This window comes from Gigantopelta aegis, chromosome 8, assembly GCF_016097555.1.
Source record: "Gigantopelta aegis isolate Gae_Host chromosome 8, Gae_host_genome, whole genome shotgun sequence".
Classification (NCBI taxonomy): Eukaryota; Metazoa; Mollusca; class Gastropoda; order Neomphalida; family Peltospiridae; genus Gigantopelta; species Gigantopelta aegis.
The window spans coordinates 54,300,550-54,323,011 of NC_054706.1; the positions used below are offsets into that span (position 1 = coordinate 54,300,550).

The 22,462-nt window shown below is 36.3% G+C and overlaps 1 protein-coding gene across 2 annotated transcripts in view; it reads right to left on the reverse strand.

Moving 5' to 3' along the window:
• Positions 1-22,462, reverse strand: part of LOC121378785 (protein transport protein Sec31A-like) — a 48,084-nt gene that overhangs the window by 8,602 nt on the left and 17,020 nt on the right. The window contains exons 11-26 of one of the 2 annotated variants that reach the window (XM_041507101.1): positions 21,235-21,309; positions 18,777-18,872; positions 18,398-18,460; positions 17,669-17,777; positions 16,761-16,939; positions 15,342-15,468; positions 13,938-14,086; positions 13,296-13,466; positions 11,342-11,675; positions 10,002-10,119; positions 8,454-8,530; positions 7,044-7,168; positions 6,349-6,477; positions 3,338-3,391; positions 1,737-1,862; positions 826-897 (exon numbers count right to left, since the gene is read on the reverse strand). In XM_041507101.1, coding sequence (XP_041363035.1) covers positions 826-897; positions 1,737-1,862; positions 3,338-3,391; positions 6,349-6,477; positions 7,044-7,168; positions 8,454-8,530; positions 10,002-10,119; positions 11,342-11,675; positions 13,296-13,466; positions 13,938-14,086; positions 15,342-15,468; positions 16,761-16,939; positions 17,669-17,777; positions 18,398-18,460; positions 18,777-18,872; positions 21,235-21,309 — 2,004 coding nt within the window. The remainder of the gene's footprint in view (positions 1-825; positions 898-1,736; positions 1,863-3,337; positions 3,392-6,348; positions 6,478-7,043; positions 7,169-8,453; positions 8,531-10,001; positions 10,120-11,341; positions 11,676-13,295; positions 13,467-13,937; positions 14,087-15,341; positions 15,469-16,760; positions 16,940-17,668; positions 17,778-18,397; positions 18,461-18,776; positions 18,873-21,234; positions 21,310-22,462) is intronic. The other variant, XM_041507102.1, reaches the window with a different exon arrangement.

A 22,462-nucleotide genomic window follows, 5' to 3' on the forward strand; every position in this document is an offset into this window, starting at 1 on the left:
AATGTTATGAAGGAAGGAAGAAAACACTGTTTCATTAACTGTGTAATCTGCTATAAAGTGTTTATGGACAACATCACAAAATGTTATGAAGGAAGGAAGAAAACACTGTTTCATTAACTGTGTAATCTGCTATAAAGTGTTTATGGACAACATCACAAAATGTTATGAAGGAAGGAAGAAAACACTGTTTCATTAACTGTGTAATCTGCTATAAAGTGTTTATGGACAACATCACAAAATGTTATGAAGGAAGGAAGAAAACACTGTTTCATTAACTGTGTAATCTGCTATAAAGTGTTTATGGACAACATCACAAAATGTTATGAAGGAAGGAAGAAAACACTGTTTCATTAACTGTGTAATCTGCTATAAAGTGTTTATGGACAACATCACAAAATGTTATGAAGGAAGGAAGAAAACACTGTTTCATTAACTGTGTAATCTGCTATAAAGTGTTTATGGACAACATCACAAAATGTTATGAAGGAAGGAAGAAAACACTGTTTCATTAACTGTGTAATCTGCTATAAAGTGTTTATGGACAACATCACAAAATGTTATGAAGGAAGGAAGAAAACACTGTTTCATTAACTGTGTAATCTGCTATAAAGTGTTTATGGACAACATCACAAAATGTTATGAAGGAAGGAAGAAAACACTGTTTCATTAACTGTGTAATCTGCTATAAAGTGTTTATGGACAACATCACAAAATGTTATGAAGGAAGGAAGAAAACACTGTTTCATTAACTGTGTAATCTGCTATAAAGTGTTTATGGACAACATCACAAAATGTTATGAAGGAAGGAAGAAAACATGCACTTACTGAACTTTCTCGCAGTCGATCATATAAAAGTTCTAATTTCCTTGAAACATCTTCCAGCTTTCTCTTCATTTGCTGAAGAAATGCAAAAAATAAATAAATAATTATTTACATTAAAAAATGACCCAAAAAACATGCATACAATTTAAACAGAACTTGTTGAAAAAAAACCGAAAGACATGTTTCATTTAACAATGCATATATATGGCATAAGACATATGGTTAAAGACCACACAGATATAGAACTTGTTGAAGGCAACAGTATAATACATATCATTTTGTATTATCTACATTAACATGCCCTCTGTAAAATCTTGGTCCCACTAAAGTTCTGTACCTTAATAAAATAACGATAACATATTCTATGCAGTACCTATACTAATATATACTGTTGATGAATGTTGTTAAATGAACTCAGCTTTAGCCAATATATTTTTCAGTTGCTGACAGATCTAAACTGAATTATGGTTGTATGCACTTTCTTTCTACAAGACCATAAATGGCACTAACGATTAGATCCTGTAGAAGCCCACAATATGACTGTCTTTATTCATAAGCAGAATGATTCATAACAGAACACACAGTGTTCAAAATAAGCACTTGTCCACTTTTCCTGACAAATAAAAAATCTGCTCAGACAAACAAAATATAACTCAATGATTGTCCAATGGACAAGTCAAAATATTCCATGCAGTTATATTTTGAGCAATCACAAACATTGTCTTCATACTTGAATAAAACAAACCATTTATTTGGATAAGTCAAAATATTGGTGGATATGTAAATTTCTAGATGTATCTGTCTGATGGACTAGTGAAAAATTCTGTTTATTTCTATCACTGATACAGTGCATCAAAGTTAAATCTGCCTCTTTAAAATGAATTGTCCAACAAATACACATAATGTAAACTTACTGCATTCGTTGCCACTTGTGAACAGTTTTTGACTAGACCGTTAAAAATCTCCTGTAGGATCTGGTGATCAGGGGGTACCGGGCCTTTTTCGACTGGTTTCGGGGGTTCTGGGGCTGGGGCCGCCGGCTGAAAGAAATAAGGAATTCAAAACATTAATTTTCATACTCACAAAACAAGTCTACAAACCTGTAACTGAAGGTTGGAGCCTTCAAAATGGTCATTTCAGAACTGCTAGGTTGTCAGATGACATAGTTAAATGTTCTGTTGTCACGAATATACAATACGAAGCTTATTCAATCAACGAATAAAACATGCAATTAAGGAATTAACACTTGTAATAAGAAATACATCCTACACGATAATGCTTCTTCAGGGCTGGCTCTGGGTTAGCAGAACATTTCGCAAAATTACCTACTAAACTTCCAAAATGGTAGAAAGCCAGTTATTTTCCAACAAAATATCATTTATTCCATGAAAATATTGCACCAAATTAAAATAAAATTCCACAATTTTATTTGAAGTTCGCATTTGGCGAATTTGGCGAATGCCAGAGCTGATCCTGCTGTTTTATAAATTTTTATACATTTAATGTATTGTTAAAAATAGAACTCTTGACACAACTGAATTATCAGTAACAATAAATGTGTTTATAAATTAGTCACAAAGGAAAAGTCAACCTTTTCGCTTATTAATAAAGAAATGCCAGTACATTGTAATTTATTATATAGTGGACGCTGCTACAACAGTAATTTTAGTGCTTTTTGATCCACCACAATAATTAATATTCCATAAAGCACAAACTTTTCGGTTATTAATAGAAAGAAAAAAATGTTTTATTTAACGACGCACTCAACACATTTTATTTACGGTTATATGGCGTCAGACATATGGTTAAGACCACACAGATTTTGAGAGGAAACCCGCTGTCGCCACTACATGGGCTACTCTTTCCGATTAGCAGCAAGGGATCTTTTATTTGCGCTTCCCACAGGCAGGATGGTTATTAATAGAGATGACAGTATGGTATAATTTATTATATACCAGTAATTAACACTGCTACAAGTCACTTTAGTGTTTTTTAATCCACCACAATAGTTAATATTCCATGAAGCACAAACTTTTTGGTTATTAGTAGAGATGACAGTATGGTATAATTTATTATATACCGGTACTTAACACTGCTACAAGTCACTTTAGTGCTTTTTAATCCACCACACTAGTTCATATTCCATGAAGCACAACAGAAGTATTTAACTCATATGTGTTAGTTTTGACAGTGCTGCATGCAAGTTAGTCATAGCTTTTACCTTTCACAACTAATATTAAATATTAGCTTTAAACAATTCATTACTGTCCAAAATAAATGATTTTGGGAGGCTTATTAAATATTAATCCATTCAACAAACACTCAAGTCAATGTGTACATTTTCCTAGATATTAAATCCACTTTTTTAACATGCATTACATCCAGATAGTAAACCACATGGAACAAATGCTACAACAATTATACTCCAATGCGTTCTTCACACTTATGTATGAAAGATGAGTAAACAATATTTAATACAACCGAGCCACACACACAGCTGCCACCATGTTCTCACCTTCTGCCCAATCTGTGCGCTGGGAGCTGAAGTCATGTGGGAAATGATGGGTCTCTATGGGAGGCAAGCAGACACAAACAAGGTAATGACCAAAAGGGAACAGAGAAAACGTTAGTAGATACAGAAAATCAATTCCAGCTATTTGTAATGCATGTAGACTTTTCATGAGAAATCAAAAAATATTTTGAATGAAATTGTTTACGACCTGTATTTCGTATTATTTGTACGAAAATGTCAAGAAAAATCACCACATAAATTCAGAGCCGGAATTAATTTTCTTTGAACAGAATAAACATTTATATCAAACTTCAGACTACTGGAGAAGCTATCAGCCAGTAAGATTCACCAGCTGTTTATAGGAAACTGAGGTATCTTGGTTAACAACAGTCTGATAAAGACATTGAATTTGTATCTGTCATCTGCATGCATATAAAGGCTACCAATTCATGGACAGATATTATTAAAATGTTTAACTATATTAACAATCGAACCAAAAAAAAAAAAAAAGTACGTTTTTTGTAAAGGACTACTTGCAGATGTTACACTTAAACAACAGGATCCAAATAAAAACATCAATGAGAAAGTAATTATGCATTATACCAGTGATAATGACATAACGGTACCCACTTAATCCAACTTTTGTTAAAATTAATCCAGTAGTCTTCAGTAACATATAGGTGAAGATTAAATATAACAAACTACAGTGAAACCCCTCTATACCGGACATCCACGACACCACATTTGTTGTCCAGTGATTCAGGTGTGTCTAGTTTTCTAGGGTTTGTATTAATACAAAAGCTTTTGTTGTATTCTGTCATTTGTTTCCACTTGTGTCCTATTCATATTGAAGATGTATTCAACAGATTATGTTCCAATAAAGATACTTTTGACTTAAGATATTTTAATGTTTGCTTTTCTACTTTTAATGACTAAGTTTATCATCGAGTGATAGTTCAATACGGCCACATTCAGCTGGATGTTCCATGTTAAAAATCAATATGGTAATGAAATGCCACCCACATCTGTTTGACACCGCAAAGCCAACATTTGGTTAATTTTGCCTACACTTTATTTTGCTAAATATATACATTTAGAACAGAATAAAAGAAAGAGTGCTTTAAATTCGTTTTTGTTTTGTTGATCCTTGAAGCAAACTATAAAGATGTGTTGAAGAATATCAAAGCTGCCACTTGATAAGTAATTGCTTAATCATTATTTGCCAACCATACAGAGACATATGTGATGGTGATGACACCTCTAATGGCCAACCTGAGCATGTGTATGTTACAATGGCTATGTCAAAGACGGATAAGTGACAATAAACATAAAATTAGTGGCGCCATAATGATTAATAACAGTCTGAACGTCTCGTTTTTAGAGGTACAGTTTGCACTAATAAAGAGTTTGGGACTTAATTATTCGTCCAGTGTTCAGTTTAAGGGGTGTTTCCGGTTTAGAGAGGTAAACTTTAGTGTTAAAAAATGCATAAATCACGGGACTATGGAAAATGTCCTGTTTTGAGAGAGTCCAGTCTGGAGGGGTTTCACTGTATATGAATATATGATGTGCATTATGAAGTCTTATATCAATGAAGATGGCTGTGCCCAATTCACTGACTGAAAATCGTTTACTTTTAGAATTTGTGCATCAAAGACATTTGATTGTTTAGTTGTCTATTGCATGTGTTTTCATATAATACTGCAAAGTGCTAATATTCAGAAGCTTATGTACCACTTAAGCAATTAATGCACATTTCATGACAAAGCTTCAACATTCAAATCAGTCAAATCAGGTGTATTTGATGCATCAGCAATTAATTTCTTTTTTTTTAATTGCTATAAATAATCGCCGTGCCTCATTAGGCCAGGCTACACCATCATGTGATAAAGCTTAAAGAACTTGACAAGTGATATTAGACAATAATTCATGTAAACACACAGTCTTTTTTTCTCTCTCTCGCTCTCATATGTATACTCACTCACTCACTCACTCACTCACTCACTCACTCACTCACTCACTCACTCACTCACTCACTCCCTCCCTCCCTCCCTCCCGTCCGTCCGTCCGTCCGTCCGTCCGTCCGTCCGTCCCTCCCTCCCTCCCTCCCTCCCTCCCTCCCTCTCTCTCTCTCTCTCTCTCTCTCTCTCTCTCTCTCTCTCTCACACACACACACACACACACTAATGGTCTTAAAAAATAACAGACTGAATTAATATAAATTATAATCAAAATTAATTGTTTCATGCATAAACATCTGATAATGTAATAAATGTTATTTGCTACATATTAGCATAAGAAAGTCGAACAAAACCATGCAGTTACAAACATAAAATAAACTTTTAACTGTTAGTAAAAGAAAATTACAAGTTTCAATATCTTGCAAAATAAGACTACCATCTAATAAAGAAGTTTAAATAAAACATTTATTTCGGATCGAAATACTGTCGTGCCGCACAGTTTTTGCTGGTCAACATCATCACAGGCCAGGATATTTTTTCTCCCAACTTCCTGTTTGACTGGCAATTATTTTACATTTATATTCACACATTAGTTTGAGTCAATCCTGTTTGGTCCGGCAGGTTTTGATTCAGATTAACAGAATTTGTAAGTTGCCGGACCAAATATCTGGCAGAAATGTCAGTCAATTTCGACTCCTGCATTTAATAAAAAATAATAAAAATAATTTGCCATATTAGGTAATATTTGAATCTAGACCATCTTCCAAGTATTCTGGCTGCTCAAGCAAATCTTGCTCCCATTCAAAACTTACTGGCCACTTAGGCCTCTGTCAGTAGATATAACCAACGCAAATGTAATCACATGCACGGTCGACCTTGCATTCAACCAATTAAAAAATACTGCTGGCAAAAACGTAACAGCACAAAACAAAACCTCGACTTGTAAGACATTTGTAATGAGAATTCACAACAAATGCTTGGGTTAATGCAACTCAAATATTTTGTAGAGGAAATTCTAATGGATAAAGTTTTACACAAAACTGTATGACAGACCTGTGGTGGCGGCTGGTGTTCTTGTGGGTTGTATAGATTCATCGGTGCACCGGGTGGCACCTGTTCATTCGGCTGTGATGCTCCATAAATCGGGGACGTAATCGCAGCTTGCTGGTCATACGTTACAGTCTGCAGAAGAAAAAAAAGAAGTATAATGTTAAGAAAGTTTGTCTAAGAACACAAAATAAAAAATGGAGAATCGTTTTTATTATTCATGTACATTAAAAAAAATATTAAGCAGTTAGGTGTGTGCCAAGATACCTCTATCACTTTAGGCCGTAAAATGTTACTATATTGTAGAAATACTCCGCCTCGTTTCCCTTATTTCAAGAAACCCAGGGCCCATATCTTAGCACTACATCGTAAAACAGTCCTATACTATGGCATGTATCATGGTGTTGTCATAGCCTAGGATGGTTTTACAATATCATAGCGCTAAGATGGCATCGAAAATATGGGCACTTGGTTTCTTAAAATAAGGGATCATAGGGGAGTGTTCTTATCGAAAATCTCTAGCAAGTTTGGCTCAAGAATAAAAAAAGCAACCATTATTAGTTTCTGAAAATGTTAAAAAAACATATCTGTCCATTTTACGTTCTGTCTTCGAGTACTTCATTCAGTTTAATCCTAACTTTTAACATATTTCTTAACAACATTAAACTAGTCGGATGATTTTGTAAATATTAAAATCTCACTGGATTCTTTTTCGAAATGAGTGGAGGATCGTTCCACGCCGTTTCAGCTCGGACATCCTGGTAAGACGGCATGACTGGATGAGAGGGATTCATCGCCGGCGACTGTTGAGGAACGTAGGGCCCACCTACAAGTAACATTCAGCAATTCATTTCAATTTATTTCCATGCTTATATCCAATTAAGGTTCAAGCACGCTGTCCTGGGCACACACCTTAGCTATTTAGGCTATCTGTCCAGGACAATGGGTTAGTTTGTTAGTGGTTAGTGAGAGAGAAGAGGGTGTAGTGGCCTTACACCTACGCATTGAGCCCTTAAGAACTTGCTCTGGGTTGGAGCCGATACCAGGCTGCGAACCCTGTACCTACCAGCCTGTAGTCCGATGGTTTAACCACGACACCATCGAGGCCGGTTCAGCAATGTTTAAGGTGACAACACACAATACAAAAGTTTGTTTTGTTTAACAACACCACTAGAGCACACTGACTAATTAATCACTGGCTATTGGATGTCAAACATTTGGCAATTCTGACTCGTAGTCAAGAGGAAACCTGCTACATTTTCCTAATGAAGCAATGGATCTTTTATATGCACTTTCCCACAGACAGAAAAGAACATACCACGGTCTTTGGCCAATTGTGGTTCACTGGTTGGAACAAGAAAACCCCCAATCAGTTGAACAGATCCACTGAAGTGGTTCGATCCTGTGACGCAAGCACCTCAGGTGAGCACTCAACCGGCTGAGCTAACCCCTCACACACACACACGACACAACTGCCTCATACGAGAATAGCCGACTGACAAGTCAAACATTACAATTTCATCAGTTGCTATGCAATCAGTTATTTTTGTGACTATTCTCGTACAAGGTACTCTTATCGTATGGCGTTGCCTTTAGACAAGTAGCAGTTGAAAACTGAAGAACAATGAAGGAATTAATGTTTTATTTAACAACGCACTCAATACATTTTAAATATGCTATACGGCCATATGGTTAATGACCTCACAGATAATGAGAGAGGAAACCTGTTGCATCCACACGATGGGTTACTCTTTGCAATTAGCAGCAAGAGATCTTTCATATGCACTTCCCAGTTATGGAGCACTGGCTGGAACAAGAAACAGCCCAATGGGTCCACCAAGCATCAAGTAAGCGATTTACCACTGGGCTACGTCCCACCCAAAAATTAAGAAAAAGAGCTATTATTTGTGACGTAAGTTTTGACAATTGATATGCAGCAAAGTGTTGGAACTGCTAAATCATCCCCTATAACCTGGGCACTTCAAATTCTTTAACCAAAATGTCTTCAAAATTAGGCTCGGTGTGTGAGAAGTCAAATGTGAAATACATTTTTTTTTATTAGACTATTGGAAAACCCCACAAATTACAGCCTATAATGACTTAGTTTTTACCTGGTGTTGAGGTGGGGTTGTAAATGCCTTGCTGGGGAGCTGAACCCATCTGGGATGTTGGAGCACCATACGGTTCACTGGAAACACAAATAACAATATAGTTAACTGCAGGGCAATGAAACTCATTACAATAAAGTAAAGTTAAAATCAGACTAAAAAAAATAAGGTTTTGCCAAGTTGTAGTAAAATATTATGAGATGACATCATCTATGATTCTATTTCCAGTAAAGGCTAATAAATGAATGAATAAATAAATGTTTAACGACACCCCAGTACAAAAATACACATCGGCTATTGGGTGTCACAACCAGTAAAGGCTAATTCAATTTTTTTTAAATTATTGAAAATCCTGCATTAATCTTGCTTTCTGGCTAAAAGGAAAAAGAAAAGAAAAAAGAAACACAAGTTAACTCCCTTGAATAGTGGCATAATTTGTGCTATTCCACCCACCCTCTACCCATCTGCCATGTACTGCAGTGAACATTTTGTTTTCAAACTCTTGATTAGTGACATTTCTTAGTCTACTGAAAATTTATTAGCAACTACTGTTTAATGTTTTATAATTATGTAGCGATCTCTGAAACTTGCATAGTGAATCCCAACGCGATACTGAACAAAATGTCCCCTGTAGTGTACATACTGAAAATGATCCAGAATAACATTACATATCAATAATGATAGTCACAAAATGGCTGGATTAAACAGAAGTAGATCATGATCACTCTTCACCAATGACAATGATTTAGGCAAGCTTTGCCATTGTAATTAGTCTGGGAGAATAATCTTGTAAAATGTTAGTATTCTCTTGTAAAAATGTTAGTATTCTCTTGTAAAATGTTAGTATCAAATAAGATGTCTTAAACTGGACAAAGTACTATGGCATGTTTAGGAGGCAGAGTGCTTGTAAATAATCTGACTGGTGCCATCATCTTCTATCACATCGCATTTTTATTACGTTGGGTGCAAAAACAGGTCTACCAAGTGACCATGATCTCTTGCCTACTTGAACTCCCTCGCCATTTGGTGCAACGAGTGAATGGGCGATAGATGCATCTGGTGCTACAAACAAGGCCAAATCCGTAACTATACTAGAATGAAAGTGCATATTCTGTGCTCTCCCTATCAGGTCTATCCTGAACATGTCATCATGGGCTATTGGATGTTAAACATTTGGGAATTTTGACACACATTTTTCTATCAGTAAAAGGGATCTTTTATATGCACCATCTCACAGACAGGATAGCACATACCATGGCCTTTGATATACCAGGCGTGGTGCATTGCTGGAACAAGAAATAGTCAAATCATCTCACTGACAGGGATTGATCCTAGACTGACCACACATCAGGTGAGCAATTTACCACTGGGCTATGTTCCGGCAAATCCTCGAACCATAGTAGAATGAAAGTGCATATTCAATGCCCTCTTCATCCAGTCCATCCTGAACTTAAGTAAAAACTATGTGTCCCATGTGATGATATTACCACCTAGGTGTAACTAGATAGTTAATGAAAATATGTAAAGAAGACAACAAAAAACACCACAAACCCCATGTGGTTCATCGAGTTATATTCTGGCTGCATGTACGGAGGCTGCTGGTTGTATGTTTCAAGTCCGTATGCTGCCGACACCTGCGGATAGGATGGGTACTTGTGAGGTAGACCACCTGTGAAAAACACAAACAAGACCAACGTGAGCAAGGGTTACTGAATCACAGTACTACAGGTTTAATATGGACCCGGGTGATAAATATTAACAAAGTTGTATAGGCTGGGCGAACAGATAAGTCTGTAAGTTTTTTTTATTCTGTATTAAAAATGCTATCTCTGAAAGCTGCACAAGCATGGTGGTTTCTTGCCAAAATTATTTATTAACTTTTGATTTAAAATGTAAGCATTAAAACTTGAAATGTTTTACTTTAGTGAACAACCAGCTCAGTTGAGGTGAACTCTGTAACGAAACATTTATCAATTGACCACATTTGGCAGCTACCTACATAAAGAGGTCACCTTTCTATTCTCCCAAATATAATATAGGACAAATTAACATGTAAAGAGCAGTTATCTGTTTTAAGAGTACTATGTTATGCATTGAAATGATTACTACATGGTTAAATCTACCTGTATTACCTTTGATTTGAAACTGCAATCTTTAACATGTTAGTTACTGGGTATTTAAAGTAAATCATCCACATTAATTTTCTAACTGTTACATACCCTTTTCACGATATCCTTTAGACACAATTGCTCCATTAGGTTATACAAAAATGTATTAGTCTAAATTTTAACACTCAGAAGTACCATGCTTTACCATTGTTTTGTATTACATGGAATTAAAACAACAAGTCCAACAGATTTGTATGTTGTATAAAAGCAGTTGATGATAACCACTGATCCTGATAAAAAGATGATTTTATTAAAACTTGCTTTTAATTGTATTTTGCATCTTATACCAAAAATAAATTCTTCTTAACTGAATACAATTCATCACTGTTCCATACACCATTTTGTCCTCAAATTATTTGTATCGACCTTCATTTGTTCATATACCTTTATCAAGACACCCAAACAGCCTATTTATCTTTCTGCTGAGATATCATTAAACATTTTATTTTCATTTCAAATTATTTTCACGCTTATATCCAATTAAGGTTCAAGCACATTGTCCTGGGCACACATCTCAGGTATCTGGGCCGTCTGTCTATAACAGTGGGGTTAGTTGTTAATTGTTAGTGGTTAGTGAGAGAAGAGGGTATAGCGGTCTTACACCTACCCACTGAGTCATTAAAACTTGCTCTGGGTGGGAGCCCGTACCAGGCTGCGATCCCAGTGCTTCCCAGCCTTATGTCCGATGGCTTAACCACAACACCACCGAAGTTCACGGCTTACCTTTATGACTTGGAGCTGCTGAGCTGACTACTGGGCCTGGGGTATACGTGGGTGTGGTCGGTCCATTCATAGGAGCGATCTTCCCCTGGTAAGCGCTGGGATTGTAGTAGTTAACACTTGGCGTCGTGGTCGTCTGCACGTTGCCTCTTGCTTGCGCCTGGTGTAGCTGCACCGGTTTCTGGCCCTGCGCCACGTGACTCTGAACCTGAGGCTGGGCCTTGGCTCCTTCCGGCTGCACGTCAACACGGGGAAAGGGAAACTGAGGAGTCTGGATTCCCGGAACAGCCTGGCCAAAAGCTTTGAACAGCCGGTCTTGCAAGGCAATCAGGCTTGACTGTAGTAAACAGAGAAATGTTTTAGTAACAAATTTCTTAATATTTATATTTGTTTAGCATGTTTGTTAAATACGTGTTGTTTGAAAACAAACTGAACATTGATAATTTATATTAGCTAAGACTGAACTATGGTCATAAAAAAACACTGCAATAATGCATATACTATAACTCATAAAATATTAGCGCTCTAAACGTTAGTGAGGTCGTCATATCCAGGGCTTCTTGATTACGGTAGCCCCTCTCCATTGGCTAATGATATTCAATGTTGGGCTAGTAAATAACTATTACCATCCCCAATGGCTAGTGAAAAAAAGTCAAGATGTTGCAGTTAAGTCTATTCTGTAAATATGAATATCCTGCCCCCACCCCCACGTTAGTGTTTTTAAGCTCTATCTCACTCTTTAGGTGACATATCCGACCATTTACTATTATTTAGTAAAACTGTATAAACTTAAAGTAAAGTTGGGTTACTGAATTTTTAATTGTGGCAAGTAAATTTTTTAAATCATTGATCCTATGGCTAGTGGATTTTATAAAAATTCTAGAAGCCCTAGTCATATCAGAAACTAAAAAAACCCCCAAAAAACCCAAGTAGTAGGATCAGCTGAAATAATGTTTTTGAAAATATTTTATGCAGCTTACAGACAGCTTAAATTTCATAGAAAATTGCAGTACTGAGTATGCTAACTAGTGCTATCTTTTGTGTTTAATAACATGTAACCTTGCTGAGTTCAGTTAATTACTGACAAAACAATTGCACAAATGTCTGTCGGAACAATCTGTTGTACGTACAGTGAAACCCCTCTAAACCGGACACCATTGGGTCCTAGACCAATGTCTGGTTAAAGAGGGATCTGGTTTAGAGAGGTTACATTCTGTCCTGGTTTTCAAAAAGGGACTCTGTAAAATGTCCGGTTTTGAGGGAATTTCGGTTTACAGAGGGTCCGGTCATGCGAGGTTTCACTGTACATGTTTTAAATACAGCATCATGAAATATTAGCATCATGTAAGTTATCCTCCCGTGATAAGTTTGCTACATTTTTATGTTCACTAACATTTCCTGATTTACCGTATCCAAAAATATTTCAAATGGTGGAATATTCAAGAAACGATGTGTACAGGCGAGACATTAACGGTTGAATTTTTTTTAAATGTGTGTAAACAGCCTTGTATATTTATTAATTTAAATAAATAAAGGTGTTTAGAGTCACAGGCACACATCTTATTTTGTCCACATTTACGGCTTGCATAAAATTTAAGTACTTTTTTTTTTACATGTACCCCCATACATTTTCTGCCTAGATGAAAATAATTTTTTTTACAATCAACACTCACTCACATTTATCACCAATCACAGGACTTGTGTGGTATTAACTGCTCTATAAAAAGTTTGGTGCATCTTGAACTTTGACCCAGCCGGAAGTTATTTGGTTTAGTACTACCTCGAGCAAAAGAAATTGGAAGGAACAAGAAGCTGCCAGAAATGAGACTGAATTTAACAAACAAAAATGGAGAGCAGTGGATTAAAAAGGAAAAGAAAAAGAAAAGAAAAAAAAAAAAAAAATGAAAAAAAAAAAAGAGTTAAATAGGATTACACAAACTTAATATTTCCCACTAACCTCATTTGTATTGCGTAGATATCCGATGGCTGTAAATATACTGCCCTGCGCAGCTAGAAGCCCAGCGTAGTGACTCAGCCGATCAGACAGGTATCCACTCGGGATATCGGGCGCCTGGCCCCGTGACATCTCTACCGCTTTTCTCAGTATCATCACTTTTTCAACAAGATCCTGTCAAAAACAGAAACAACATAGTAAATACCACTTGCGGGATTATCATTTGGCAAAAAGGGTCTTTTGTAGTAATAACTCATCCTAATTTCTCTGAAGACATATAATACGTAAAAACAAATATGGGTCTTTCCACAAAAAAGGTGGAATTTTCTGAATTTTTTTTCTTAAAATTAAAACACTATTAATCTTCTTCTTTTTTTTTTTTTATCAATACATATTTCTGCACATGAAATGAGTTTGCACTTGGTAAAAATAAAATAAAATTAAATTAAATTAAATAAAAGCTTCAGGGCAGCTAACACTATAACAGCTTGTTATAATACATTCTAATGATCATCTTAGCTTTTATGATTAATTTATTAAAAAAAATTTATAATTCAATATCCATTCATATTTTACGAATTGATGGATGACAGCTCAAAATCGTACTCTACAGAAAGCTAAAATCCTGGCATGTTTATTTTTTACCTGCAGTGCTAATGGAGCATTACTGTTTTCCGTGTTTCGAACCCAGTTCTCAACCAGCTTTTCCACATTACCCGAGCAAATGTAACACAGACTGGCATACAGTGAGAGTTCTCCGTCCTTCTCACTCTCGAGACGATGCGCCAAAGAATCTACAACAATGGAAAGGCTTAATAATAATATAATTGTTTTAACGAGATACGAGCAGGAATACAGATATATGGCAATTTGTCTACTTGATCTACAAGGGGAAAAACTTTAACGACATCACTAGAGCACACTGGTTATTAATAATTGGCTATTGGATGTCAACCATTTGGAAATTTTTGATATATAGTCCTCGAGAGGAAACTTGCGACACTTTTCCATTAGTAGCAAGAGATCTTTTATATGCACCATCCCACAGACAGGATAGCACTTAACCGTGGCCTTTGATAAGCCAGTCGTGCACTGGCTGGAACGAGAAATAACTCAATGGGCCCACCGACAAGGATCGATCCTGGACAAGCATGCGCTTTACCACTGGACTACGTCCCACCCCATTATTTTAACCAGTAAAAAATTAAAGTTTGTTTTATTTAACGAAGTCGCTAGAGCACATTGATTTTTTATCTTATCATCGGCTATTGGACGTCAAACATATGGTCATTCTGACACTGTTTTTAGAGGAAACCCGCTGTCGCCACATAGGCTACTCTTTTTACGACAGGCAGCAAGGGATCTTTTATTTGCGCTTCCCACAGGCAGGATAGCACAAACCATGGCCTTTGTTGAACCAGTTATGGATCACTGGTCGGTGCAAGTGGTTTACACCTACCCATTGAGCACTCACTCAGGGTTTGGAGTCGGTATCTGGATTAAAAATCCCATGCCTCGACTGGGATCCGAACCCAGTACCTACCAGCCTGTAGACCGATGGCCTGCCACGCCGCCACCGAGGCCGGTATTTTAACCAGATGAGAGCAGGAATAAGCTTTATGGCAATTTTATTATTTATAGCAGAGGTGAATACAGAAGTTTAAAAAAAGGGAAAGAATGGGATATGTGTTAACCTGAATATTGGTCTAAACTCTAGTGATCGACTAGGTTGGTTGGATGCAGTTTGTCATCAAAAATGTAAAGGGTTTTCTTTTTGTGCCTACACCCTGAAATAAACCTCTGGTACAGTTTTTAACCTTTAGGCTAGTGGATTAATTTTGGACAAAAAACACAGCTACAATATTTTGTGATTTTCATTGTTGGTAAAATTTATTATAAAATTATCTGCCTGCCACCATCAGCTATTAATTTCTCAAAAGGACTGCAATGTTCCGCCACTGTTGTCAAGTGAAAATACTATATGTACTTTCTCACACACTGAACCGTACATGACAAGGCTTTTGACACGTTTTTCTGTGAACAACTCACCACATAGATTTGCAAACTCGTCAGCTGAAGAGTAGGTTAAAATGATGGCCAGTGCCTCCTTCCAGTTGTCTAGCTCACAGGTCTGAATAATGTGGCTCCAGTCATGAGTAACGATGGAGGAAATCAGCTGAAATGACAAAATAAAGATTCATAAATACACATCCATCAGATTAAGGTGGCGGAACGTAGCCCAGTGGTAAAGCGCTTGCCTGATGCACGGTTGGTGTAGGATTGATTCCTGTCGGTGGGCCCATTGGGTTATTTCTAGCTCCAGCCAGTGCACCATGACTGGTATATCAAAGGCTGTGGTATGTGCTATCTTGTCTGTGCCATGGTGCATATAAAAGATCCTTTGCTACTAATGGAAAATTGTAGCGGGTTTCCTCTCTAAGACTATATGTCAAATTACCAAATGTTTGACATCCAATAGCCAATGATTAATAAATTAATGTGCTCTAGTGGTTTCGTTAAACAAAACAAACTGTCTTCTTCTTTTTTTTCCATCAGATTAAAGACATAAATTTATATTTTCCGTATACACCTTATGGTAATTACTCTAATGCTGTGCCTTTCAACTAGTTTGTAATGCTGGGGTCCTACTATTGATATGGACCACTCGTATGATTCTGAGTAGTTATTTTAGTATATTCTCATTGATGTGAATATATAACAAACAAGTTGTGGACCAGGCATCAGTAATAAAAAAAACCCGACAACTTTAGAGGAAGGAAGGAAGGAAGGAAGGAAATGTTTTATTTAACAATGCACTCAACGCATTTTATTTACGGTTATATGACGTCGGACTTATGGTTAAGGACCACACAGATGTTGAGAGAGAAAACCCACTGTCGCCACTTCATGGGCTACTCTTTTCGATTAGCAGCAAGGGGTCTTTTATATGCACTATCCCAGACAGTACATACCACAGCCTTTGTTACACCAGTTGTGGAGCACTGGCTGGAACGAGAAATAGCTCAACGAGTCCACCAACGGGGTTCGATCCTAGACCGACCGTGCATCAAGCGAATGCTTTACCACTTGGCTACGTCCCGCCCCATTTTAGAAGAATTATAACTTGTAAAAATAAAGAATTACACAAGATATTTTGGAAACTAAATACTATTTTTTTTACAGTAGGGATGAAAATGACAGTAAAAAAAAAGTTTAAGAAAAGAAAAAAGAAGAAGAGGTATTTACTGTGAATTTTTGTAGAAAAAACCCCCCAAGTTCTGCTAAAATGCATGAAAAACTGCTTTTTCATCCAATCAGGTATTTTAGCAGAGACAACCACAAAATTATTACTTTCTCAGCACTATGCACCCACTCCCATATTGTACGGTGATGCAATTTTACACAATTAAATTTTTAGAAATCATTTTCATTTCTAAAACCAGCCAAATGTTTGTAACTGATACTAACTCTTCCGAGATTGCTCTTGTTCTTCTGGAAGTATTTCTTCTGCGTCCTGGTCAACAGCTCGGGTCCCCCGGCAATGGCGAGGAGAATGGCCTCCGCCATCTTGTTCTCACTCAGACACATCTCGACGGCCGCCTCAAAGTTACCAGACAGCAGAGCCTGGGTCATCAAGCCATCCGCATCTACAAAACAGTCGTAAACACTCACTGGTCAGTTAAAACACTCAATAATAATTAAATAACTCATAATAATTAAGTAGAAACTCACAAGAACAAACAATGATGGAAAATAAGAAAATAAGACATATTCTGACAAAGAAGAAAAAAACATTTGTTTAACGACATCCCAGCATGATAATCTAGTGACTAGTCTAACATATAGTTATTGTGATACCATGTCTAGACGAGGGCAAGATTTAGTTCAGTTGACCGAGTACTTGCCTGATATACGATATATCACCATGTACTATCTTGAGAAAGTGTGTATATATAAAGGGTTTTTTGCTAGACAATATGTTGAAATAATCAACTGTTTGACACCCAAATAGCTATAGTTTAAAATATGCTGAGATCTCAAACAAATATTTCTTTTCTTTCCTTGGGTCTGGATGACTAAAAAAAAAATCTTTCCTATGACCAAATGTGCTCTTGAAAGCAATAAACTACATACCATTCTCTGACTAAAATGAATTTGTGTCATCCAAAAACTATGGACTTAAAATAATAATAAATAATTACTCGTGCTATGAACAGTTTAGTCATTGTGAATAATTTAGAAATTAATGCAATACAATATTACTGTTAATAAGTTATAAAGCTATTGTCTAACATTCTACAATTTTAGGTGATTTTGAATAATTTACAACAGAAGTAAAGTATGAAGTTCTACATAGTTTTATTTTAGATTCCTACCATTATCGGATGGAATAGCTAGAGGAGTCTGGATCCCGGTGTTTTGAGATGAAGCGATCTCGTCGAAAGCTGCCGATCCATCTGAGAGTTCGTCACGACTGCCAGGAGTCTACAAGATAAAACGCACACATAATGAAAACAATTTAACATGTAGTCACACAGTTATAGATTAGATTTAAGTTTCAATATTCATTCAAGAATATTAATGTCAAAAACACAGCTTACAACACAATAACAGTAACTTCGAAAATGCTTGTCCAATACAGTTACAGATATGGCTTAAAAGAAATATGTTTAGTCTACAACACATTAACTACGAAAATGTTTATCCAATACTGTTACAGATATGGATTTAAAAAAATGTTTAGCCTACAACAAATTAACAGTAACTTTCAAAATTCTTGCCGTTTTAGCGTATGCGTGTCATGGGCACAGGTGCAAACCGTGGCTGGCTCCTCCGTCCAGGACAGGAAAGGGTTGGGGTGGGTGGGAGGAGGGACCGCCTACACTGGCAGGTGTAAGAGAGCACCAGCAGCCCGACCGGGGTCGGTAGCAGGCAGAGGTTTGGTTTGGGTGCTATGGAATTTGGAATGTCTCGTAGGATTAATGCCAATGGGAAAAGGTGCGCATTTTGAATGAAGGAAATTTGGCACGTTTTTGATAGGTATGCCGAATGGAAAAAAGGGGAGCTATATTGGGACAAAACCGTTTCTAAAGCAAATATAGTACCTTTGATCCTACACTTGGAGATGCCTGCCCACCAGCATTGAGAGCCCCTGCCTTCAAAGAATCCTGTAATGATAAACACATTTGATATAAAGGTTTTATGCAAAATATAAGTGTCTAACTTAATATAACACATGACAAATTATTTTTTAACTGACGAAAAAACATTAATCACAACATCAAGAGTTTGTGTAGAATTCACCGGTTAAAATAGTTTGATTATAAATTCCACTCACCACTACTCCATGTGGTTCAAAACACTTTCAAATTGATGAAAAAGTACTGGATATATTTGGCTTTACAATACTGAAATGGAAATAACTTACTGAATCCTCAATAATCGAAAATGAATTGCTAACTGATTTTAACATTTTGTACTCACTGATGCATTTAGCATGGACATTTTTTCAGCGAGCTCCGTGGCATCAATACCTCGACTCTGAGCCAAGCTTCCATCTGCTCCAATATGTTCCTCAACCTGAAAATAGACACAAATATTACAAACACTAAGATTATATCTAGCATTTTCTCTTTACAAAGTATATCAAAGCCCACAAAACTTTTGAATCTTGAGCGATTACATAGAGAATAACTAGTTAATGACGTCGGATATCTGCTTTATCCTGTGAAGGTAAGAATGGGAAATTCTGCGAGGCTCATTCAGCCTGAACAGGATAAAGCAGATATCCGACGTTAGTAACTAGATATTATCTTTATCCTGCAGACCATAAAAATTAAGGGGAAAAACTATTATTTCTGTTATTTTAGCCACATTGTACAATGACCTAGAGGTCAAATCAGCAATTTTGTAATGTAGTTATGCGTATGACGTCATATGAGTGACGTCAAAAGTCATAATCTGCTAGTGTACGTTTATGACTTTGCTTTAAAGGAGAGGACAATTAAGGCATTTGGCCTGGTATGCATATTTAACAATATATAATGCACATTAGTGCTTAATATCAACACGTATAATCGTATAGTTAATTAATAAAATGGTTAAATGTGACGACTATTATATATAACGGGCGCAGCCATTTTGTACCATCTCAGTGAGTATGCCCTCTGGCGAGCTGGTGGTTACGTAATACTTAACGCGTCAAGTCAGGAATGAGCCTTAGAACTAGAAAAACACAATCTAACTGGTTTTTGCGGGATAATAGTCATACATTGCAATGTTCTGTAATATAAAACATCCCAGTAAGCCAACAGTAAGTATATCCAGCACTATATATATTATTTTTCAATACAAAATAAAATACCATTGTCAAAGTGGCTACACAACAAGACGAAACAATTAACAATGTTTTTTCCATGCATTAACCTACGTACTGAAATGATACACGGAGTGTTTTCTTAGTTAATTGGTCTATGCTGTTAGTTGCTTCTACCTGTGATTTCTGATTGGCAGGTGTGTATTTGATTGGTAGCCAGATGAGCCAATTAATTGACGCTGTCTAGACACAAAATACATACCGGTATTGTGGAATATTACCTGTCACCCCTAAAATTGTAATGGACATGGTTTATTACTGTAAATAGTTCTGTAAAACTATTGATTAAGTAGACTTTTCCATCTACAACCATAGAACTGACCAATTACGTAGTCCCAAAGAAAAGAAAATTATCACTTGCCGACTTGTGTATCGTGGGTTGTCGTTTTTGCTCCAACGTAGCATATCAATAGGCGTAATAGTGTACATTTTTTCTTTGGATTATTAAACAGAGAAAAATACTATAACCCCATTTTGTTCCGTTAATGCAACTTGAAATATATTTAGTTAAATAGTTTATTATATTATTACGTCATTTATGCTGTTTTACAAGTCAGGTTGAACAAAGAGAAGTGCCTTGTCGAAAATTACTGCTTTTGTTTACACTGTACATACAGTAGATGGTCAGGAGCTGACGTCACTTCGCCCCATGCTATCCCACCGGACGTCACAAAAACGAAACAAAATGGCTGCCCCCAGTTAGCAGGAATAATCATGGTTTTTTATTAACTCTAAAATTACGCGTTTTTTATTTGCTAAAGTGTCAGTATGTGTTGGTGGTCCAGGTATGCATCTTTCCAACACATAAGGCTCTTGTTGGAGTTGACCCTACCTTTAATTGGTCAATCTGTCAACAGAAACAGTGGCTGCAGGATAAAAAGAATTTATGTATAAAAATAAAAATATCAGGGCTTTAAATCTCACTAATTTGGGTGCTACAGGTTTTCTGGTCTAATCTGAGCATAGCGAGGTCCTTTTAACACAGTAATATTATTAACAGATTCTGAAGAGTTGTCTTCATTTACAAATGCATTTCAAGTTATTATAATCTTGTAATGGACATGTAAATAGTTAACTAAAGGTTAACATTTCAGTAGTTTTGAGATGATTATTTTTAGCATGTATATTTCGGGTCCGTTTATCGCCTAGAATTTGGTGCAATCTAAAGCCCTCACCATGTGGTTTAATACAAAATTAAAAGTATATTTCAGGGCCCATTCTTATAAAACTTTTATAGTGCAGATTCAGGTCTCAAGTGACTTCACACGCATACAATTTGTACAGTGTTGCCATGGCGTTACTGTCTCACACTCTAATAGTCTCGAGTCTAAACTCTAAACGTTTTATAAGCACCAGGCCTGATGTTTAGCAAATGCAAAAATCATATTTTAATTTTAAATATTTAAAATCAAAAACAGTAATATCATTAGCATGGAAGGTTAAATATCAATTAAAAACAAGGAAAGGAATATTATTTTCACCAATTAATAACTTGACTTCATGTTGCCAAAAAAAAAAGAAAAAAAAAAAAAAAAAAAGGCTATATACAGAATCTCTTGAACAAACCTTTCTTGCCAGTTCATTTTTGTCATATCCTAGCAACTGAAGGAATTTGGTTCTTGGTTCACTCTCGAAATTCACCTGTAAATATATAATGTTCACCATATGAATCATACAAATAAACATACCGTCAAGAATGTTCAGTTTCTTTCCTATTTTATTATCCTATTATTTTCTCAACTTATCTTGGTGGCTTAGAAACAATTTGACTGGCATTCCTATACTGGTGTGAAACATTTCCAGGTGGCAGGAAAAGACGTGTGAAATAGCATCGGCTCTACATATATATATATATATATATATATATATATATACATATTTTTTTTTTTTTATATTCCATACATACTGGAGGACCAGGGCCCTGTTTCACAAACATTATCGTATGAAAGCACGTGCAATAACTCGTACGAACGTTATCCGATTTGTCGTACGAGTGTTGCTTGAAATTTTTGTACGTGTTGTCATAAACATGTATTCGTACGAAAATTCTTATAAATGAGATCGTCCGTTTCCCTCATGCATGCACTGGCAAAAGTCCATGTTGATGAAATTTATTCTTCCGAACCAATGCTGTCAGTTGTAACTAAAGAAACCAAACATGAGTAGGGAACAAGCTAGAAAGAAGAAACAAAATTGGACAAAAGAAGAAAAAGAAACATTATTGAATGAAGCTGATCAAAGACGGTCCATACTGTTTGTGAAATTACCAGTGCCATCACAAATGTTACTAAACAGAGAGAATGGAGCATTATTACAGAAAAAGTCAATGCTGTTAATACTGGATAACAAAGGACAGTGACAGAAGTTAAAAAGAAATGGCAAGATTCGGTCAGCCTTGCCAAGAAAAATTAATGTCAAAGTCGTAAATTATTAAAGCAGACAGGGGGAGAGGAAATGCCGCCCGATTGATCAAGCACAGATGAAAAAATCATTCAAATTTATGGCAATGTTGCAGTTGAAGGAATAACTGGTGGTTGTGATACAACTAGTGTGAATACAGCCGAAGTTGTAGTTACAAATACTTTGGATGAGAGCGATGGTGGAAATCAGCAAACACTCTCAAAAAAAGAAGATAAAAATCGTTCTTCTAACAGTTCTAGTGACGGCCCTGAAAACACTGACCCGCCTACAAATTTCGCCTATTCAGCCAATGAACAGTCAACAGAAACACCATGCCCATCGACATCTTCAACTGAGAAAATTTTTAAGCGGAAAACTGAAGTTGAACATCCAC